This window comes from Bison bison, unplaced genomic scaffold (genome assembly GCF_000754665.1).
Source record: "Bison bison bison isolate TAMUID 2011002044 unplaced genomic scaffold, Bison_UMD1.0 scf7180017864530, whole genome shotgun sequence".
Taxonomy (NCBI): domain Eukaryota; kingdom Metazoa; phylum Chordata; class Mammalia; order Artiodactyla; family Bovidae; genus Bison; species Bison bison.
Window position 1 is genome coordinate 5,365,163 of NW_011495080.1, and position 23,190 is coordinate 5,388,352.

Here is a 23,190-nt window from a genome sequence, read left to right on the forward strand (position 1 = left end):
AAGGTCTCACCCAGTGCTGGGATTCCTGGCTCCTTGTATTAGGTTTCAGCCGCCGAGCCTTGCATTTATAGTTACCTTTCTCTCCTCCCTGTGGGTTTTCTTGGAGCTGTGCTCTGGGTGGGGGTGGGTAGTTGTTCCAAGCATCCCAGCAAGTCAAAGCCTTAGCTCATGCAGTCATGTATGTGAGAGTCCTTGGAGGACTGGTCACAGGAGACAGGGAGGAGCAGATGGGAGAAAAAGTGGGCTCCAAAGGTGGAGGCTGTGGTCAGGCAGGGTCCCCCCATTCCTGGGGTCTTTGGGAACACAGGGCTCTCACTCCTGCCCCTACTCTGCCCCTGGGACCAAGCCTCCAGCAGCCGCCTCCAGGGAGACCTCACTTATATGGCAGGATGAGTGAGTGATGCTGCCTAGCAGTTTCTGAGACACTGAAAGGGAGAAAGAGAGATAATCACATGGGGTGGGGGTGGGGGTGATGTCAAGGTGGGAGGAGCCAACCGGGGCGGGGGTAGCTCATTGTTTCCCCCTGTGGCATTACTAGTGCCAATCTTCGTTCTGCCCCAGCCTTCCTTTTTCGAACATGGTGCTCTCCTTTGCAACACTTTCATATTCTCTTTACTCCTTGAAGGAGCCATGGACAGAGAGTCACCAAGGTGGGAGACCCTCCAGGCTTTGCTGAGCCTAAGTGAACAGGACATGGGGGCCAGGGCTCTTGCAGAGATTGCAGGGGACCCCTGTGAGGGAGCTTTCTCATCAACTTTTCTGCCTCCAATGCCCTCCTCTTCAACTGCAAAAAGGTGGATTGTTAAAGCATGTGCTGGCAAGGATGCCTGTGGGTATCTGGTTTTTGCTGCACCTGCCCTGTGTTGAAGAATCTGAGTTGACAGGACCAGCTGAGCAGCACAGAAGACCAGGATGGATCCTCTCAGACTGCACAATCTATAGAGAACCTGCAGGGTCAGGCTTATTCCTCAGCACAGCTGGGAAAGATCGCTCAGAGCTCAGCCTAGGAAAACCAGCCCAGTGATCCTTCAGATCTCTAGGACCACAACTAAGCAACTGAGAGCAACTCCAGGTGGGAATAGGCTGCTCACCTGGTCCTGCCATACTGCCAGCGGAGTGGAGTTCAGCTTATCTGGATGTGTTGGCCAGTCTGTGGGTTCAGGCTGCTCCATGCCTCCCAGACCACACCCCTGGGCCCCCAGACAGGACATGGATTTATGACTGAGCCCTTGGGGAGCAGCTGCCCCAGGACATGAGCCAGTTCTGAAGTCTGCAGTCCCCAGAGCCAGTGAAACAATTCCATAATTGGTAAAGTCTCCCGACGTCAGGCACATCATACCCTCTTACTTCTGCCAGGGTGACACCATGGCACACTGAACGATGGTCTCGCGTCCCGCCCAGCCTGAGATGAGAGAAGCCTTATTTGGAGATGTGAGTCTTGTCTGTTGACACAGATCTTGCCATGGAAACAAGGCGGCCAGAGAGCAATTCTCAGAGATATTTAAATGAGACCTTCCAACCCGATTCTGCCTTCATCCATTTCCATGATGTTCGGAGCTGGCTTGGGCAGTTGATGCTGCTCCTCATGAGGGAGTTACGGCCACTTGGCACCTGCAAGAGAGGGAATTCCAGTGGAGAAGGGAGGTTGACCAGTCCTGGAGGTCATGGACTCTGAAAAGCCCAGCTCTGCCACTCCCTGGCTATGTGACCTTGAACAAGTCACTTAACCTCCTCCAACCTCAGCTGTAAAGTGGAGACTGTCATTGCTGACCTGGCTGTCTCACCAGGTTGCAATAGGGGCCACACACAATCATGCAATGGGATTGCTTTATAAATTGCAAAGCCAAGTGTGAGGGTCTAGTGTTATGTGATGCCCAGTCTGCCTGTCTCTGTGCCCTGGGAGCCTTTGATCTTGCACGTCTCTCAGACTCAGGGCAGAAATACATCATCCTTAGTTCCCAGCTCCCCTTCTTCCATGGGCAAAGCCAGGTGTCCTAAACCCAGCCCATCATCTGGGTCATTGCTGAGGGATAAGGGAAGGAATATAATGCTTTGAGAAAAACACAGATGCTTGGCTTCTGGAAATTCTGATTTTGCTGATCTGAGCTTGGTCCAAGCGTGATTGAGATATACATCTCAGTTTGAGCCACTTGGCCTAGACCCCATCTCCTCACTTGCCCCTCCTCCCAAGCATGTATCACATACCCTGCTTCTCTTGTTAAGGCAAAGCTTTCCGGAGGATGTCCACCCTCAGCAAATGGTGCCACAGGGAGCTTGCCAAGGAAGTCTTAGAACCAAAAGCAGCTCCCCACATCCTCCAGACTCCCATCCAGGTCAGGCTACATTCACAGCAGCATCCCAAGCAAGCTTAATGGAGGAGAAAAGCTTTTGTAAATTGGGGATTCCGCTCACGGCATGCTACCTGCCCTAAATGGTCACATTTTGTTTCCTGGCTGCTGCGTCAGTCCTGCGGTCTTGCGGGTTCGTTTGCAAACTCAGCAAACGCCCTGTGTCTAATCGTGTCTGGAGGCCTCATCCTCATGTGCCTGTCACAGCAGCATCTGCTGGACGCTGTGCCAACACCACCACGCTGGGCCTCTCTGCCCAACTCGGGCCTGCCAGACGTGCCCTGCCAACCAGCAGACCCACATGCCAGCACACAGCACGGCCGCTTGTGCTTGGCCAATAGCCAGCTTGGTGTCCTGTCCCAGCCCCACAGCCAAGTTTTGAGTCCACCTTTGTGCAGAGGTCAGGGGAGAAACTGAATGCACTGATGCTGCAGAGAACCCTGACCTCGTTTCCTATAAGAGTTAGAAGGTCTGCCTAGCTTCATCTCACTTTTCCTAGGTGCTGTGCGCAACACAGTCAATTCATTGGGATGTTTTTCCTCCTCTTCCTGCCATCTGCTCTTCAAAGGCAGAGGAACAGCTATCAGAAAAGCAGGAGAGAGAAAAAGAGGAGGCAGGGGCCTGGCTGGAAAGTTCTGAGCTGGCTGTAGAACTAAACCCCAGAACCACAGGGCTCCCTCAGTGAAGTTGGAGGCATCAGGAATAAGACAGATCCTGAAGTCCCAGCACAACATCTCTCAAGTTCAAACTCCTTCCCCACACTGCTTATAAAGTAACCGAGGGCAGAAATGTTCCACTATTATAAAGGCACATCTGGAAACCTTCAAAGCTGAACTTTACATTTAGGAGAACGTTGTCTGTTTCAGAAGGAGAAGCAAACCCTAAAGGCAAGCTGGCTGTGCTTGTCATCACTGTCCTGATAGCGGCCACTTATTTGGTATGGACGCTCCAGGACCTGTTTGGAGTGTTCTACATGTATTGTATTATTTAATCGGCATAACCTTTGTGAAGCTGGAAAATGTGAAGTGCCAAGCTATTAAGTGGCAGAGCTAGAGTCAGAGTGGCAAGTCCTGAGGTTGCAAAGCCCAGGTCCTAACGGCTGCACTGCTGGCTCCCCAGGTAACCCCCTGCCCCGATGGGCTCTCCACTCCTAGACTCCTCCCCCAGGTGCTCCACCCTTCGAGCTCATCTGTTGTTGGCAGTGGCATTTGGATGTTGAGGGCCATTGGTTCCTATAACAGAGCCCTGGGTGGATAAGAATAGAGTGGCTGAGGCTCCAGGCCATCCCCCAGCCACATGTCCTCTGAGAATGGGCACCCACAGGCCAGAATCAGACACCTCCTCCTCCCACCCCCATCCTGGGACAGCAATTATATTTGACCTCGCTGAGTCCCCATCTAAATATAGGCCTGACCAGCCGCTTCTCATTTCAGAAGCAGAGATCTACTCCAAGTCTTAGTCTGATGTACATCAGCGTCCCCAGCTGCATGCAATGTGAAATGAATGAGCTACCCACCCCGCCCCAACCCTACCCACCCCTGGACAATGAACCTCCTAATGGAAACCAGCTGACCCACAGCTATAGTCCAATGAGGTCAGCTCCTGGCAGATGTGAGTGAGAGACCCTGCCTTACCTCCCCGGCTCTGCTGCCTCGAATACGTGAAGCTTGTGAGGATGATGTTGCTAAGTACTTACTGCGTGCTGGAATCTAACTGTCATCTAACAGCAGAACACATTGTTTATTTCCATTATGCACGAGGAAACTGGGGCTCAGAGACATAAAGTAACTGTTCCCAGGTCACTCATTTGATAGGTGGCTGAGCCAGGATTTGAGCCTAAATCAGGGTCTGAAAGCCTGTGCTTTCCCATCCTATCAGGCTGGACTTGGTGCAGCCACCACTCCTGAGCGTTGAGGTCCCTTATTCACCCCACAATTGTTTATATTAATAATAGATAGAAATGGTAATAATAAACACTGGTGCTTTTGCAGTTGTCGATCACAAGCTGCAGTCATTTTCTTTCTGGTAATAAGGCAAAGTAGCTTCCCTGGTGGCTCAGTGGTAAAGAGTCCACCTGCCAATGCAGGTGGGTCACAAAAGAGTCAGACATGACTTAGCGACTAAACAACAACAATAATGCAACATATATTTCAGGTTGATGTCATCTAACTGATTCAAGATCATACGAACTAGAGAAGGGGCAGCTCTGAACCTGCCTGTTATTCAAAGTTGTCAGGATGGAATAAAATGGGGAAAGATATTGGAATGAAATTCCTGGAGGCTTTTCTAGCCTTTAACTCTGATGGAATCTTCCAGCTAGAAAGGACAATAAGGATCAACATGTCTGGAAACTGAGAGCTTGAGAAGCAAGGACCCCTGAGGAGCAAGGACCCTTGAGAAGCAAGGCCCCTTGACCCTAATCTCACAGCAAGTCAGAGTCTAGGGCCCAGGTCTCAGGACCCCTAACCCTGAGATGCTCCACCACATCGGGGCGCCTCTTCATGGAAGCTAAGCTGACCCAAATGGAAGTGTGTGATGGAGTCTGAACTCATAGGGACCACAGGCAGAGGTGCCCCTTGCTCAGTATACCCGTGGAGCAATGGAGCCTCTCTGTGTTGGGTGGGGATGAAGTAGTTTTCATGTGCGGGTCTTCTGGGTGAGCATATGAGCTTGCTCAGTGACCAGCTACCTTCTCAGAAATGCCCCCTGCACTCAATACGAGCTAGCGAATGTTCCGAGGAGAAGGCTCGTCTATGACTCAGGGTACGTAGATGTCTACATGCTGGTTATTGTGAGACAGCCAACAGGTACAGACCGATCAGTTGTGGATCCTTTTCATAGTTCCCAAATGTGAGAAATCAACGAGTATAAAGAAAAAATAGTGACTTTGACCCTAAAATATATTTGGAGCAAATTACTTGGTTTAAAAGACTAATGTTTAAAACATCTTTTGAAAATTATTTTAATCTGCTAAGCTGAAAATTTTTTAGTTATGCCCTGTCTGTGAAAAATGCAGACTTTCCAGAGCTGACCACTGTTAGAAGTTTTACTATCACTCCAGATGTAATTCTCTGCCCCAAAATATGTCTGTATTAGAAATACAGAGTTGTCTCTTAAGAGTAAATATTGAGCCTTAATATACTTTTCCTGTAACTTGTTTTTATAAATTGAAATATGGTTGATTTGGGGGCTTCCCAGGTGGCACTAGTGGTAAAGAACTCACCTGCCAATTCAGGAGACATAAAAGACAAGGGTTCAATCCCTGGGTCAGGAAGATCCCCTGGAGAAGGAAATGGCAGCCCACTCCAGTATTCTTGCCTGGAGAATCCCATGGACACAGGAGCCTGGCGGGCTACAGTCCTTGGGTCACAAGAGTTGGACACGACTGAAGCTATTTAGCATGCTCATGTAGTTGATTTGCAATATTGTGTTGGTTTCAGATGTACAACAAAGTGCTTCATATATATATCTATGTATATATATATGTATATATATATATTCCTGTATTGATTCTTTTCTATTCTTATTTATTACAAAATAATGAATAGTTTCCTGTAGTATACAGTAAATCCTTGTTGTTTATGTCACTTGCTTTTTTAACTCAAAGATTGATGGGTCGTGAATATCTTTCCATATGAATAATGCAAACATACTTTATATCAGAGTATGGATGTCCCCTAAGGATGAACATTTTAGGGTCTTTCCGAATAGTCGTTATCACATACAAAGCCGCAGTGATTGTCCACAGCCATGCAACTGTGTGTGTGTGTTTAGTTGCTCAGTCGTGTCCAACTCTTTGCGACCATGGACTGCAGCCCACCAGGCTCCCTCCATCCATCGGGATTCTCCAGGCAAGAATACTGGAGTGGATTACTATTTCCTTCTCCAGGGGATCCTCCCAACCCAGGAGAGAAGCCAGGGCTCCCACATTGCAGGTGGGCTCTTTACCGTCTGAGCCACCAGAGAAGCCTTGTACCTGTATGCAGGTGCTAGTATTTCTATAAGAAAGATTCTAAGAGGAAGACTTGCTGGGTCATTTTAGATTTTGGTAATAACTACAAAATGACTCCTCAAAAAGGTTTTACTAATCGAAACCCCCCACCGACAGTGTATAAAGCATAAAACCCCTTGAAAACGCTGGCATTTTAGCTGCTGTCCTTTCATATTTGAAGAACTCTGGAAAACGCCCTCAGGGCAGCATCTCTTAATGAAAAGGTCACATATGCCCGTGTGGGCAAAGATGATGCACATCCAAGGATAACTCAGACATCAGAGGACCCCCTCCACTACCCCCAGCAGCAAACTGACTCCTGACCTCACAAGGGGAGCTCATGTAGGTCTGGGAGAGTTCGTTGGCTACACAGAGGCGGGCAGTGAGAGTGGAGAAAGGGGATTTGGGTTTCTTTGGGGCATCTGTGGTCTCTGTCTCCTTCCTAAGCCAGTAGCACCTGGCTGTGTGAGAAGGGATGCTATGGTGATGGGACCTCAAAGGCTCCCTGATGAAGGGTATCAGTTTCCTTTCATCTGGACACCATGATTTTTCCCAGGGTCGAATTCCTTGTTTTGAAGGAAGATGTTTGTCTGCTGTCCAAAGGAGCCGCCTCACCAGAAAGGGGTTCTGCAAGAACAGCCGTATTGGCTTGCAAAGCTGCTCCCATGGCCCAGAAAACCTCTGCCCGTAGATGCGTGCAAACACCACCCCTGTTACCAGGCACATGTGTCTGGGCATACACGCTTGGGCCACTGTGCACTCATTCACATCAGCGTGTGGTTTGCCCACAGCCACTCTTGGGCCTGAACAGTCAGACCTTTGCTGGAGATGCTACCAGCACTGCCCTCGACAGAAGGCAGTTAGAGTGAAGCCTGCGTGCTGGGTGGAGGAGGCCTGCCCTGCCACTTCCCACAAAGAGCTGTGCCAGCGAGCCAGAGGGTCTCGGCATATGCCTCAAAATTCGCTTGGCTCACCAACCAGGCCTGGATAAAGGTGTCACCATGCCAGCCCCTCCTCCATCCCCTTCTTGACTGTAGGAACAAAGGCCCCCCTTGAGCAGGCTGAGTTTGGGAAACTCACACCAGCGGGTCCCCAGTCCCCACTTGGATGGGGCCATGGTCTGTCTGCGGAGCCCAATGAAAGATGGCTGGACCCGAAGCAGCACTTTGATCCCAGGACAAAGGCTCCTTCCCACCTGCTGGCCTCAGGGGTGGAGTGGGGAGAGAGGTTCACATTCCTCTTTCCCTGGGTGTGAGTCCAGGGCTCCGCCTCCTCCTTCATCCCGGACCCTAGGGCTAGGTCATGAGCAGATGTCTTGGGCAGGAGCCTGTATCTAGGGGCTGGGTGTCAAAGGGTAATGTTGGTAGCCATGTGGCCCTGGACAAATGCTGCAGCAGCTGAGCTTCACCTGAAAAAGTGAGGGGACTGGCAGCTAGGTTGTTTCTGGCTGTCCCCCTTCTTTGGCCACCTGATGCTCAGAGCCAACTCATTGGAAAAGATCCTGGTGCTGGGAAAGACTGAAGACAGGAAGAGAAGGGGAGATAGAGGAGGAGATTGTTGGATGACATTACTGCCTCAATGGACCTGAGTTTGAGCAAGCTCTGGGAGATAGTGAAGGACAGGGAATCTTGGCATGCTGCAGTCCATGGGCTCACAAAGAGTCACACCTGACTTAGAGACAGAACAACAAGAACACCCCCCTTCTGCTATTAACCCTGTGAAACACTCCTCCAATCCTGGGTATTTTCTCACTCACATTTTGGGTGTGGGGTCTTTCTGGGCAGGATGTGGGTGTGCTGACTGCCCATCTCCTCTATCAGATGCACCGGATTGGCCCACCTTGCAGGGTCTCCTGAGCTCATTGTGAATGAGAGCCCAGAGAGGGCCAAGAATTTGACCTTTACTCAAAGCGACAAACTTGTGGCAATAATCCAGAAATTATAAATTTGAGGGGAGGGTAGCCGAGACTGTCAAGTCATTGATCTCCATGGGGTTCTTGGGATATGTAGGAGCTTGACAGGAACCAAGTTTATTTCTTCATTCATTCGTGAATGGAAGCCTTCACTCTCTTGCTCATTAATTCTCATTTGCTGTGCCTGAGCTGAGAGCCAAGTGTGGTGGGCTAAAGATGACTTCGCACCACCCCTCAGGGGGGCATTTCACCTGAGAAGGATGCTGGAAGAGTTGTTCTTGGCATTGCACTAACTTGTTTGTATCTGTCATCTCAATGCATCCCCAAAACAACCCTTCAGTGCACTCCCTCTCATCCCTAGATAAGGGAAAGGAGACTCAAAGAGGTTAAGTAAATTGTCCAAGTCACACAGGAAGTGGCGGATCCAGGATTCAAATCCAGGTTTGCCTTTCCCCCAAATCTCTGCTTCTACTTGGCTCTGAGAGAAAGGATTCCAAACTCTGTTGTCCTCTCCAACCATGCTTAAAAGGAGCCGAGGGACCTACCTGGAAAAGGAGGGTTTGCTGAGACCTGCTATCGGCCTCTTTTTAGGGTGCCTAGTCAATGATAGACCTCTTTGCCCCCGTGAAGGGGCCCCTTGGCCCCTGAATTCAGCCAAACCTTCCTCGTTTACAGTCAGCAGCCTCCAATGCTATGGAATTCTCAACCCTGGAACCTGGGTTCGGTGGAGAGACTAGTGGTTTCTCAGTCCCCTGACCTGTGTGCAGGCAATGGGTGTGTGCTGGCCGGATGCAGGCTGCCCCGGCTTCATTTCAGTTTCCACCTTGGCCGCCGCCCTGCTGTGTGACCTTGAGCAAGCTGCTCAGCCTCTCTGGGTTGTGGCTTTTCCATCTGTGCAGCAGGGAAAGGGATGGCTCCTCGCTTGGTGAGGGGTCTGGCTGAAGAGAAGGCAGGCCATTGTGGTGCAGCCCACACCGGGAGGCAGGAGGGTGGGGTAATTTCTCAAGGCTGCAGAAATCGCATAAAGCGCTCCTGGCCCAGCTACTGCCATTTGCTAATGAGGAGCAGCATATGTTGATGATTCCGGCGTCAAGCTCGCTCCTTGGCTGTCCGAGTTCCCAGAGCAAACTGGCTTCCTATTAGGCATTTATACTTATTAATAGCAGCAAATTGCAGCCCTTTGCAACATCTGCTACTTTTTATTTGCAAAGAGCTTCCCAGACTATTTGTATTAGTAGTATTTTGTGACAGATTCTCTGAGGTAGAGGAGGCCTGGGTCCTCTGATCTGAAAACGAGACCAGGGAGGCATAAGGAAGGGAGAGGGTTTGTCCAAGGTCACCCAGACACCCAGAAGGGATGAGAGCTTGGGACCTCAGCCCCCAAGCCTCGTGCTCTGGGGCTGTCATCCTTGCTAGTTATGAGTATTTATGAACGAACTTGACCCCGGAACCCCCTGCCGAGAGGCAGGTGGGGACAGTGGTGATGATGCCCTTGATCCCGGGCATCAGTCTGCTCTCAAGTAAGTGAGGCCCCTGGTGAGTGAGCCCGCTGGCCAGAAGGCAAGCAGAAGAAATTGCAAAGTTCAAGGCAAATTATTCCTGAGGAGCTTTTATTACTGCCAAGTAGATAAAATCATTTCCTGGCACTGGAGCCGCCAGGAGGTCAGAACAGAGAGTCCTGCAAGCATCCATGCTTCCAGTCAGCTCTCCACCTCTGCAGAGCCATAGTCTCTGTCCGGAGTCTTTTCAGGCATTTTGCTCAGGGCCCGTGCCTCCCTGAGGTCTACAGATCTATGGTCATAGAGAGTTTGGTCAGCACAGGATATACTAGGAAGATTCATTTGTCAAGTTAGTCCCAGTTTTTAATAATCTCTCCTACATGGTACCAAATGCATATAACCTGAGTGTTTATGTAGACCTGTCTGGTGCTCAGGATTGAAACTACCTGTACCACATTGCCACCTTACCCCTCCGCATTCAGCCTCTCCCCTTCACACCTTTGCACCCAGGTGTGACTTTCTTTCTGCATATCGGACCTGTGTATCAGTTAGCTATTGTCCCCAAAACGCTGTGTAACAAACCACCCCCAAACTCAGTAGCATATAATAGTAAGCATTGATTCTCATTCTCACAGACCTGCAGATCCTTTGCACATCAGCTGATCTAGGCTAAGTGAGGCAGTTCTGCTTGAAGCTGCCACAGCAGCTGGATTCCTTTCCTTTCTGGGGGTTGAGTTCAGGTCTCTCCACATGGGTTCATTTTGCAGAAGAGGAAGCGGCTACCTGGGGAAGCTCTCTTCATGGCAGTGGCAGAAGCATGGAGGGCAAGACCAAGCACATGGGCATATCTCAAACCATTGCCCTGTGCTTGCTGCCATCCCCTGGGCCAGATTCAGTCCTGAGGCCAAGCCCAAGGTCAAAGGGTGGGAAGAACACTCCACCTCTCCATTCACCATGAGGTCAGGTAGGAATAAGCATGGGGGTGTCAGAGGCTACTTTAGGGAAGTAAAGAGTTGGGCCTCAGAACACAGTCTGCCAGAGCCTGTGACCAGCCTTCTGATCCCAGCCTCTCTTGCCAGCCTGCCAAGTGGAGAAATACCTGCCACCTCTGAGCAAAGGTACTTGGCTTCCCTGGTGGCTCAGCTGGTAAAGAATCTGCCTGCAATGCGGGAGACCTGGGTTCAGTCCCCGGGTTTGGAAGATCCCCTGGAGAAGGGAAAGGCTATCCACTCCAGTATTCTGGCCTGGAGAATTCCATGGACTGTATAGTCCATGGGGTTGCAAAGAGTCGGACGTGGACACGACTGAGCGACTTTCACTTTCTGAGCAAAGAGGATATGAGTGACTGTGTTCCAGGCACCTAGAGTGACAGGAAATAAACACAGCTTCCTGGACCAGTGCTCAGCCACCACAAGTTCATGTCCTGGCAGTGAGGGGCTTAGAGGCCATCAAGGGGAGACAGGGCTCTCCAAAACCCCTTCATAGCCCCATGACAGCAGAAACAAAGCCTGGAGAGGCAATCACAGGCCACCAAAGGAGGTACTTAGGCTTTCCCGAGACCATGATGCTAACTCCCGTACATATTGCTGAGTTAATAATTTTCTACACAAGGACGGACTTTGCCCAACTCTCCTTCCTTTGCTTGGGGACAGGAGACAGAACAGCACAGGGGACGGTGGACCAGGCACAGCATCCCCTCAGGTTGACAGCTCTCAGCAGCCTCTCGGAGTTTCTTAATGCATCATCTTGCCTCATTTTTTTCTTTTTTGACAATTTTGAAGGAAATTGGGTACTTACGAAGCCTTTGGACATTTAAATTAACTCCCACCATCAGGTTCAGTGTATCTACTGTAGCATTAGCATCCAATTATAAGAGGAGAGATGGAGCAATAACTCACATTTAGACCAGAATGTCAAATGCTGAAACAAATTAGAGGTATACACACAGACTGGATGCTCTATGTATGGAACATTCCTGAATGTAATCAGCAGAACAGCAGGCACCCTTTGCAAAGTTAACGGTAACAGGCAGAGTGGGACCCTACTGCTGGAGGAAAGCATCTTTCAGAATATCAGGGAAACTGGACAGGGGCTGGGCTGTAGGGGCCAGAACTCAAGGCAACTGAGAAAATTCCTCCAACTGCCAAGAGCACACCCAGGCCCCAGGCCCAGCAGAGAATAGGTTCCATTGATTAGAGTGAAGAAGCTGATAAAGACCAAGGTCATGAATTGAACTCCTGTGTGGGCTCCTTTGCTCTGCTGTCAGTCACTCCTTGTCTTCCTATCCCGGGTCATTGTTTTGTAACTTCATGGTCTTGTTCACGGGGCTGGACAGATAAAAGAGTAGAGATGATGAGTCTATTGAGCATAGTTTCAAAACAGACACAACTACACTGTATTATTCAGGGAAGTTTACCTTGGTGGTCAAAGGATAGAGCAAATCGTTGTGATTCCCAGGAAGGTCATGGAGGGGAGATAGAGATGAGCACGCAGATGTTCCTGGTCATAATTAGGGATGAGAAATGCTGAGGCAGAGGCTGAATTTGAGGACAATTTGATAAAACCAGGGGCCATTTGACCACACAGGAAGTGTGTGAATTCCAAACCTCTCCCCTGTGCCTCTTGGAAGGGGTGAGATGTGAAGCATGGTTCTGGATGGAACAAGACTAAGACATTATTTTTCCAAATCAGGAAACAGAGGTGCAGAGCTTGAGAGTGACAGGTCCACTTACATGACAATACACGATAAGAGACATTCATCCCAAATTCTTTTGTCCATTTGAGATTAAATTGAATAATGATGCCTATCTTTTCACTCAAGGATCTCAGAATATTTCATGCATATGAATTTATTATCAGTCTACCAACAGAAAGCTTCTCCCCCTTGATCCAGGCTCCTAGGCAGGAAATAGGTGTTCTTATATCCAGCCAATAGTGTTTTTTAAATTTTTTTATTATGGTAAAATACACCTCACATAAATTTGCCATCTTATCCATTTTAGGTGTTTGGTATCATCAAGTGCATTCTCCTTGTGCTACAACCCTTTCTTCCCAAACTGCCTGCTGCTGCTGCTAAGTCGCTTCAGTCGTGTCCAACTCTGTGCAACCCCATAGACGGCAGCCCAGCAGGCTCCCCCGTCCCTGGGATTCTCCAGGCAAGAACACTGGAGTGGGTTGCCATTTCCTTCTCCAATGCAGGAAAGTGAAAAGTGAAAGTGAAGTCGCTCAGTTGTGTCCGACTCTTAGTGACCCCGTGGACTGCAGCCTATCAGGCTCCTCCGCCCTTGGGATTTTCCAGGCGAGAGTACTGGAGTGGGTTGCCATTGCCTTCTCCGCTCAAACTACCTATTAAATACTAACTCCCTATTCCCTTTCCCTCAGCCCCTGGCAACCACTTTTTATTTTCTGTCTCTATGGATTTGACTATTCTGGATCTCATATAAGTGGCATCATGCAATATTTGTCTTTTTGTGACTGACTTATTTCACTTAGAATAATGTTTTTAAGGTTCATCCATGCTGTAGCCTGAATTTCCTTCCTTTCTGAGGCTGAATAATGTTTAATTGTGTGTATATTCCACATTTTATTTATCCATTCATTTTTTTTTATACATTTCAGTATCCATTCATCTGTCCGTGGGTACTTGGGTGTCTACCTTCGGGCTATAGTGAATAATGTTGCTATGAATATTGGTATATAAGTTCAAGTCCCTGCTTTCAATTCTTTGGGAATATGTACCCAGAATTAGAATTACTAGGTAGTATGATAAATTCTAAGTTTAGTTTTTTGAGGAACTGCCAAACTGCCCAATAGGTTTTTGCCTAAAGCTGACAGAATGGGTCAGGAAGACTGCCCTACTAGAACCTTCCACCCCAGGAGCCCCACTCTCTCCCAGCATGGTGTAGACACAGACCAAGGTCCTGAGAGGCAGTGGCTGGTGGGGTGCGGTGCTCCTGTCTCTAGAAGCAATGAGGGGGCAATTGAACCCCTAAGTCAGCACCTGTCCTAGAGTCCAGTGGCCAGGGGAGACAGCCCTCTCTTGTCTGTGGTCTCTGAGACCATCCGCCACTAGGGTCCACTCATCTCTAGATATGTCACGTTGCTATCTGACTTGTTCTCCAAGCAGAAGCCCCCTTCCATGACTTTCTTTTTTCACCTCTTCCTGTGGCCTGAATTCCCTCACCCGGTTAATTAGCATGCCTGGCGCTGTAGCTGAAGACTTTAATCAGCGTGGGGTGCTTTTAATTAATCGTGGCTCTGCATCTGGAGTGGTTTGTGTTCCAGGGTCAGGAGAGGAGTGGAGATGGGGGATGGAAGAGGCGGCTTTGTTCGCTGTCAGGCGCAGGTGGAGAAGTTGCATGTCTGGGGAGAGAGGATCCTAGTGCCAAGGTGACTCCGAATCTATCGACCACCTGTGCAGCTTCCTAGCAAGGTGTGGCCAGTAACCAGAGTTGTTAGGGTACACAATGGCACCCAGATAGATGGTGGGCTAAATCTAATTTTCAAAAGCTATTTAAAGTGTCAGGCAAATTTCTGATGCTCTCCAGATTACATGGGGTGGGGAGTGAGGCAAAGCAATGATGTAGATTGGGAGTTATGGGGTCCCCCTTGGAGAGGTGGTCATGCTGGAAAATACTGCCTGAAAGTGGGACTTTGGACATTTCTCTGAGCCTGGCTTTCTTTGTGAAAGTCCTGCAAAGGTGAAGGGAGGCGGCACTCAGCTTTTAAATAATGGCAGCTCTTCTATGTGGACTGTCAGAATCCTGGTGGTTCCTCTGTTTTAGCATCCGTTCTTTGAGGAGAATAGAGAAAACCTAGGTAAAGTTCAGAAGAGTAATAACAAATGACTGAACATACAGGTAGAAAGAGCCTCTAAGAAAAGGTGAAAGGAAGTTAGGTAGCATAATAACTTCCCAGGACTTCCTTCTACAGGGATTGCCCTGATGAAAAGCAAAAAAAAAAAGTTCCTAATGGATATAATAGATGGTAGAATAAATCCAGGAAGCCGGGCCAGGATGAAGCAATGGATGGTTTAGGAGCAAACATCACAGTTCAAGGAGGAAGTTCTTCTTGGCATTAAACTCCTGGCCAAGTTCATGAGGCCTAGGAAGGCTGTCAGGGCAGTTTTGGGGTGATGGGGAGGAAGAAGTAAAGTGACAGGGTGGTAAAGAGTGAGTATTAATGACAACTTTCCTTTCTCGGTCAGCTTTTCTGGTCTCTTTCACCATTCTGTAACTGGCTGGGGAATTAGAACTACTAACCTAACCTAACCTGTCAGATCATAGACTTTCAAGGGACTTGTGATCCATGCTGTTACTGTGTACTTTTACTTAGACCCAACCCCCCGTCCCCCGCCCCAAGCTTGGGCTTCCCTGATGGCTCAGAGGGTAAATAAATTGCCTGCAATGCCAGAGACCTGAGTTCAATCCCTGGGTGGGGAAGATCCCCTGAAGGAGGAAATGGCAACCCACTCCAGTATTCTTGCCTGGAGAATCCCATGGACGGAAGAGCCTGGCAGGCTACATACAGTCCATGGGGTTGCAAAGAGTTGGACACGACTGAGCAACTAACACTATTGATGACAAAGATGACAGTAATAAAAACTTTCTCTTATGATGTGTTTGATCATTCACAAAGTGAAAGAAAGTGAAAGTGTTAGTCATTCAGTAGTGTCCAAAATTGATGGGGAGTCTGAATTGATGGGGACCTTTATCTCCATGTTGAAAGATAAGGGAAAAAATGGGACTCAGAGACAATAAGACCTCATTGCCAGTAAATAGTGAAACCAGGATTTGAACCCAGCTCCAAAGGCTCATACACTCTTTCCAACCAAACGTAAATGACTCTTGTTTAAAATCAACAGAGGAGAGGCTTTACAATTCCAGTTGGTGGTTTTGTTGTTCAGTCGCTAAGTCATGTCTGATTCTTGGCAACCTCAAGAACTTCAGCATGCCAGGCTTCCCTGTCCTTCACTATATCCCAGAGTTTGCTCAAACTCATGTGCATTGAATCGGTGTTGCTATCTAACAATTCTGGGTAGTGATATTATTAAACACCGGTTGCAAGATGTTTTTAGAAATGTGAATATAAAGGCTTTGGAGGAGATCAGATTCAGCAAGCAGCTGGCTTCATGTGTTGTACACCCCAGAATCCCATGGCATGGCCGTCTGAGACAGATTACAGACCATGTCCCTGGGAGAAACCAAGGAGGATATTAATTAAGTTTAGACCAAGAAAATGCTTTTGATTGAGCAAGCCATGATTTCCTCTTTAAGCCTGTGCAAAATATGGAGTGCTAGACAAGCAGCTGGAACATATGAAAACGTTATTATGTGCTTATGTTACCAACTTTCATCATCTCTGGTCCCCTTTATTACTTTTTTCATCACTAGACATCCAGTTTTGAAAGATTTTTGCCTACTAAACCAACTGTATTTATTAAGTAATAATATATTTCCTATTTTTAATATGGCAAATACATCACAGAGTATGCACACAAACAAAAAACAGCAACAATCCAATTTCCATTGGGCTTTTGGAAATATTAAGAATAGCTGTGGATCTCATTACCACTTGTGAATTCCTAGGAGTCCATGTGCTTCGGTCTGGGTACCGTTATTCATATGCTTACATGACCAGTGTCTATGCCCATTTAATGGGTAGGTAAGGAAATGAAAGAGGCAACAGGAAGCAGGTCAGTTTCTGGCTATGTGTAGAGTCAGGGGTGTAATTTGTAAGAGGCTGATTGTCAGGATCAATTATGAAAATGGAAAGGCTGTATATACATGGAGCTGAGGCACAGCCCAGGCTGATGGCGTGAGAGGTCATAGAAGGAAAGATAAACTTCCAAATGTGCAAAAAGATATCTGAGACTGTGGAGAAAGGACCACCAAGGCCCAGGGCAAATCTGTACAGGAGCAGGAAGCTAAAAGGTACCTTGGAAGAAGTGAACACACATGGTGGTCATTAAGATTGCCCAACAGGCACGTGAGAAAACAGGAAAGATACATAAAGGGAGGAAGAAAATTAAAGTAGAAAAGAAAAAGAAATCATGTGGGATTGGAAAGTAACAATTAATGAATTATTAATTCCGAAAGAGTTCTGAGACTAATTGAGCAGACTCTGGTGCCAGTTCGCCTGTGCGTGAGTTACAAGTAGCCCCTGCCAAGTGCTACATAATTTTATGGAGGCAGATGTCCCATGAAGCAGCAGGGAACACACAGCCTCTGCATTTGCTCATAAAGCACAGAGGCTCAGCCAGGTCAGGTGATTTATCCTTCACAATGTCTACTGTCTGATGGCAAGAAATTAAAAAGGATAACCAGCCTGGATGGGACGGGAGTTTAGGGGAAAATGGATATATGTGGATTCATGTATATGTATGGCTGAGTTCCTATGCTGTTCACCTGAAACCATCACAACATTGTTAATGCTGTGATATAATCGCCTATGTGTACATGCATGCTAAGTCGCTTTGTGATATAATCGCCTATGTGTACATGCATGCTAAGTCGCTTTGCTACTGCTAAGTCGCTTCAGTCGTGTCCGACTCTGTGCGACCCCATAGACGGCGGCCCACCAGGCTTCCCCATCCCTGGGATTCTCCAGGCAAGAACACTGGAGTGGGTTGCCATTTCCTTCTCCAATGCATGAAAGTGAAAAGTGAAAGTGAAGTCACTCAGTCATGTCTGACTCTTAGCAACCCCATGGACTGCAGCCTACCAGGCTCCTCCGTCCATGGGGTTTTCCAGGCAAGAGTACTGGAGTGGGGTGCTATTGCCTAGTCCAACTCTCTGTGACCCCATGGACTGTAGCCCACTAGGCTCCTCTGTTCATGGGATTCTCCAGGCAAGAATTCGGGAGTGGGTTGCCATGCCCTCCTCCAGGGAATCTTCCCAACCCAGGGATCAAACCTGAGTCTCTCATGTCTCCTGCATTGGTAGGTAGGTTCTTTACCACTGTCTCCACCTGGGAAGCCCATAGTTGCCTATACCCTAATACAAAATACAAAGTTTGAAAAAAAAAAGGATAAGCACATCAAATTCTCTTAGCTCAAGCTGAAAGATTAGGTAAGAAGTCCTCCACCGAGATAAAAAGGTATCCCAAATGGAAAAGAATGATTACCAAAAAATAGAACCTTTTTGTAAAGAAGAAACTGGTAAAAGTGGAGAAGAAAGACCAAGGCTCTAGGAAGAAAATTAAAATTCCATTTGATCCTGTGTATCATTATTAAGTACCTCCTATCTCTCAGGCCCTGAGAAATCATGTCAGAAGACACTGGGGCAAAGCTATGTTAGAGAACAAAGAAATTCAAAAGATCTTTATGGGGATGCAGGAAATAGAAGCATTTGGGCCAAACAGAAATGTCATGTGGAACATTTTACATTAACAAGTGGCTGGTGAAAGTGAAGATAAAGTTTTGGGGTTGGAGAGGAAGCCTCTAGCCATGAAAAGAATGCGGGTAGGAAGAGAAATAGCAACAGCTGCTCTTTAAAAGTTCCAGAGTGAACAACTCTGCCAGCCAGTTGGCCAACATTATGAGAAAGAGAGAGTGGGCAGATGACAGCATGAAGCGAGTGGATTACACCTTGTTACAGAGAGAGAGGAAGGTACTGGATTTGGGTGCAGTGCTCTCCGGAACCACAAAAATGATGAAACTTGAAGGAGGTCTGGGAAGGGGGGTGAAAGAGAAACATGAATGGAGAAAGAAGAAGCATCTATGGTAATTACATTGATAAGAGAGAAATGTGTGATGAATTGCATGTTTGTAGCGATATTTGAGGGTTTGGATGGTGGGAAAATTTAAATGTACAGGATATAAATATCTTTGATAACAATGTGATATAAATTCTTTGGCATCTATTCCCAGGGACTTCTAAGAAAATAACCGATGCTTATGCAGCCATCTGCTCAAATACAATCCCTCCAGGTCTCTTTTGGATCTGGGGTTCTAGGCCCCTACCTGCTACCGCACAGTCTTAGATGATACACCTGACGAGATAACATCAATTCCTGGTAGACTACAGGCTGTTCTACAAAATCTTGACCTCTGTCTCTCCTGTGGTCCTGTCCTAGCTCACCAGAGTCCCTGTGGAGTCCTGTGGTCAGTATCAGAGCTGCAGCGAGTGCCTTGGCTCGGGCGACCCCCACTGTGGCTGGTGTGTGCTCCACAACACGTGAGTACCTCTGGGCAGTTTCCTCCTGCTTCCCACATCCCCAGGTAATTCTCTTCCTCTTCGTCTTCTTCTCTGTCACTGCTCTCCTACAATTTGACCTCTCTCTTCTCTTCCTCTCTTTTCTTACTCTTCCTCCCTTATATCCTTTGTAAATCTTATCTCCCTTCTTGTGTTCTGACTTCACTTTAAATTGTTAACTTACCATAAAAATGTATGGAAATGTCAACGTGGGAATGGTGATGAGTCACGATATGGGGTCACCTGGGATCATTACACTCTAAGGGGCTGGAGGGAGATCTCTGGACATTTGTGGTTGCAATTTGACTGCAGACTGATATTCCAGGGCTGAAGAGCAAGAAAAAGGTATTGGACTCTTTTTCTCCAGGCTTACATGGGCCGCTAAATCATTTATGTGATTAGTGATTCAACAGTCACTGAACAGACTTCAGTGTCTCCCCAGAATCTTCTGGTATTTGAGGGTTAAGTTCAAGTGTGTAGCACCTAAAGGCTCTCCTTGGGGCTGTCCGAATATTCAACTGGCTGTCCGAGTGCCCTGTGCCCGGGGTTACGAGACCAGTGGGTGAAACTCTGCCCTGGTGTTGCCACTCCCACCCTGTGCCTCTTCCTTGCTGGCTCCATTTGACTCTCCAGAAGTGGAAAGAAGGCAATGGTGCGCAATGGAGGCAAACGGATCCTGATAAATAAACCAAGGGATGAAAGAAGGGCATAGATAACCACCCAGACACATGCGGAGAGCTGAAAGCCTTTCTCAGTGGGATCCAAAGACCTCTGGCCTTGGCATTGCTGACTGGCAAAACCATCAGTAGTTGGGTCCCACACAGTGGAACTTGGTCCCAGTCAAGCTTTCATTGCAGGAACCCCAGGCTTCTAGTTAACAGTTGAAACCTAACATGCTAAGAGTTGGATATGTGTATGCGTGCGTGCTAAGTTGCTTCCATTGTGTCCGACTCTTTGCAACGCCGTGGACTTTAGCCCGCCAGGCTCCTCATCCATGGGATTCTCCAGGCAAAAATACTGGACACAAGTACCATAAATTTAAAAAAAAAAAAAAAAAAGATTTTTTACTAAGAGCCTGAACTGTATGTGACCAATGACATTTACCAGTCATTTCCAACTATAAGAAGGTGGAGGCAGGGTCCTGCCTCACTCTACCCCAGGAGTGCCTCTGAAAGTTACAGTGACCTGTTAAATTCTAACACATCCTCCCCAAAGGGCCCAGGGCGGGCAACCTCCCTTCTTTGGGTGACAGTCTCAGGCACCACAAGACCTTGAGTTTGCTAAGGAAAGGTTTGAAAGTCCTCAGGCATACTGTGGGGGTGGGAAAAAATGGAGGCCCATTGACCTACCCTGAAATACACATAGCTCAGAGATGACCGCAAAGCTGGGTAGAGGCACATACTCAAAGCTGTGTATCCTAACAGAACAGTGATGCCTGAGACTGGCCGGCATGCAGAGGATGGGAAAGACTGCATTCAGAAGCCAGATCAGTTCTGATCAGTGCAAAAGTGTTGCCCGGATGATATTTTACAAGGCAGCGGGGAAGTCGTTTTCTTTGTCCCACTCAGTGAGGCCTCTCAGAAAGGGGCCATGCTCCAGATCCATGGCTTCCTTAGGGGCCTTTGGCAGCTGGCGTTCAGCTCGGCCAAGGATGGCTCAGCTTCTCCTGGCATGAGGCTTTCACACCTGGCATCGTTTAAGGGCGATCAGGAAAGCCGGCCCCCCCTGACACTCTATGCCTGTGGGACCCAAAGGCCAGTCTCTGTGTCAGCTTTGATCCTGCCTGGCGATGCTGGCCCACCCCGCATAGCACAGAGCCGTGTGAGGAGCAGTGCCCTGAGGCTCTGAGACAGTGGTACAGGGGGCTACGAGTACTCCCACCTCCCCGCTCTAGAGCTGAGCTAAACGGGAATGACAGGAGCAGGTCCCAGAGGTGACTCCTACCTGGCCTCAGTTTCTCCTCAGTAACCTAATACCTGCCTCCTGGCAGAAAACAGGAGTGGACTGGGTCCAAGGTGAAGTCCAGACAGTTCATGAAAGAGGCCACCAGCCTGCACTGGGAAGCCCAGCCACCCTATTCACAACATGGCCTAAAGTAAACAGCCATGGATGTGAACTTGGGGCACCTGCTGCCAAGTCCAAACTGCACATCCCCCAACTGTGTAGCCACCTGGGGCAGCATCCCATCTCTAGAGTGCTCTGCTGGCTCAAGGTGTGATTCTCCGTGACCTTGAGCTTCCTGGCTGTGGGAAGGACCTGGTGCTCTGGGCTGTGCTGATGTAAAGCCCAACTCCCCGGGAGCACTCAGCTCATGAACATCCTAGACCCAAGCTGCCTGCCCTCCGTGACAATCTGTACCTGGATCCTTCCTCCCTCCCAGAGTTAATAACCAGGAGAAACCCCTGGCCCACATGGTCAGGTGGAGAAGAGTGGATCCCTGGATCTTCTAAGATGCTTTGAATCAGGATTTAATATTTAATTTACATAGAGTGAGATAAATGGATGCTCTGTGTACAGTCTGAAAATTTTTGATCAATGCATAAACCAAGGTAATCCATACCCCATCAAGATATACAATATTCTCTTATCAAGAAAAGCTATGACAAACCTAGACTGCATATTAAAAGCAGAGACATCACTTTGCCGACAAAGGTCTGTACAGTCAAAGCTATGGTTTTTCCACTAGTCATCTACTGATGTGAGAGTTGGAACATGAAGAAGGCTTAGCGCCAAAGAATTGATGCTTTTGAATTGTGGAGAAGACTCTTGAGAGTCCCTTGGACTGCAAGCAGATTAAACCAGTCAATTCTATGGGAAATCAACCTTGAATATTCATTGGAAGAACTGATGCTGAAGCTGAAGCTCCAATACTTTGGTCACCTGGTGCGAGGGGCACACTCACTGGAAAAGACCCTGATGCTGGGAAAGATTGAGGGCAGGAGATGAAGGGGATGACAGAGGATGAGATGGTTGGATGGCATCATCAACTCAATGGACGTGAGTTGGAGGATGCTCTGGGAGATAGTGAGGGACTGGGAAGTCTGGCATGCTGATTTCAGGGGGGTCACAAAGAGTTGCACTCGACTTAGCAACTGAACAACAACTTCTCCGGAAAGTTCCCTCATGCCCTGTCTTAATTCTTCCCAGGGGGCCTTTCTTTCTTATTTGCTTAAGTTCAGGGCAAAGCCAGACATTGCTTCTCCTAAATATGCCATTTGCATCCCTTTCATCTGAAATAGATGCCAACTGGGCATTCATAGCTACGAATTGATAGATGAGGACTCAGGCTGAGCAGGAGGTAAGGGAGCAGGCTGGGGTTGGGCAGAGGCAGTGGGGAAGGACAAGGATGCCAGAGAACATGTAGATGCTCCATCGGGGCACCTGAGTTTACTAGGGAGGGGAAGACTGCAGGGGTTTCATCACTTTGGAGGCTCCATGCCCATACACAAAGACTTGTCCCTGTATCTCTCACACCAGCCCTGGGCCTCCTGTGCCAGGCACTCTGCTAGGCTCAGGCACACAGAGGGACCCATATTAGACCTTCTGCCTGGCAGCAAGTCCCGGGGAACCAGGCCTGTGATCCAGGGATGGGGTGAGGGTCGCAGTCTACAGTAGAATCAGCACGTTTCTCGAGTTTGCACAGCAGGCAAGACCCTGAGCTAAGTGCTGCAATTCCAGCCAGCCAACCCCAGGAAAACCCCTGCAAAAGAGCATCGGTAATGGGCTTCCTTGTGATTTCAAGATACATCCACTTTCTCTGTCACTTTTGCCAACTTTTCCCATGGTTGGAGGGAGTGAGGCGATGGGGAACTTTGCAGGAAGAGAATGACAGCAGGTGTGTGTGTGTGAGAGAGAGAGAGAGACAGAGGGAGGGACAGAAACAGACGGAGGAGCAGGAGGAGAGAGAGCATGTGTGAAGTTCAAGGAGGGGCCCCCACCAACAGGTGGCTCAGGTAGCTGAAAGGGCTGTTTGTACCAGCAAGGGCACAGGTGGGCTACAGACTGAACAAGCTTAAGAAATGCTCATGTAATTGAAACCCTCCCGCCTGTTACTCACCACCCTCAATCAGGCCTGCCAGCCCAGTTGCACAGAGAGTCACCCCTGTAGCCCTCTCTTGCAGCCCCAGGTCCCAGCCCACGGGCTTGGTGGGTTCCACTGATAACAAAAGCTTCAAAAAACTGGGTATCTATTTGTCCATCACCTTGAGCCTTGTTTTTTTGGCAGGGCCTCCACCCTACTGGGCCC

At 48.4% G+C, this 23,190-nt stretch overlaps 1 protein-coding gene across 1 annotated transcript in view; it reads left to right on the forward strand.

Annotated features, from left to right (window-relative positions):
• PLXNA4 (plexin A4) overlaps positions 1-23,190 on the forward strand; it is a 476,871-nt gene that overhangs the window by 351,547 nt on the left and 102,134 nt on the right. The window contains exon 5 of the mRNA XM_010831752.1: positions 18,826-18,926. Coding sequence (XP_010830054.1) covers positions 18,826-18,926 — 101 coding nt within the window. The remainder of the gene's footprint in view (positions 1-18,825; positions 18,927-23,190) is intronic.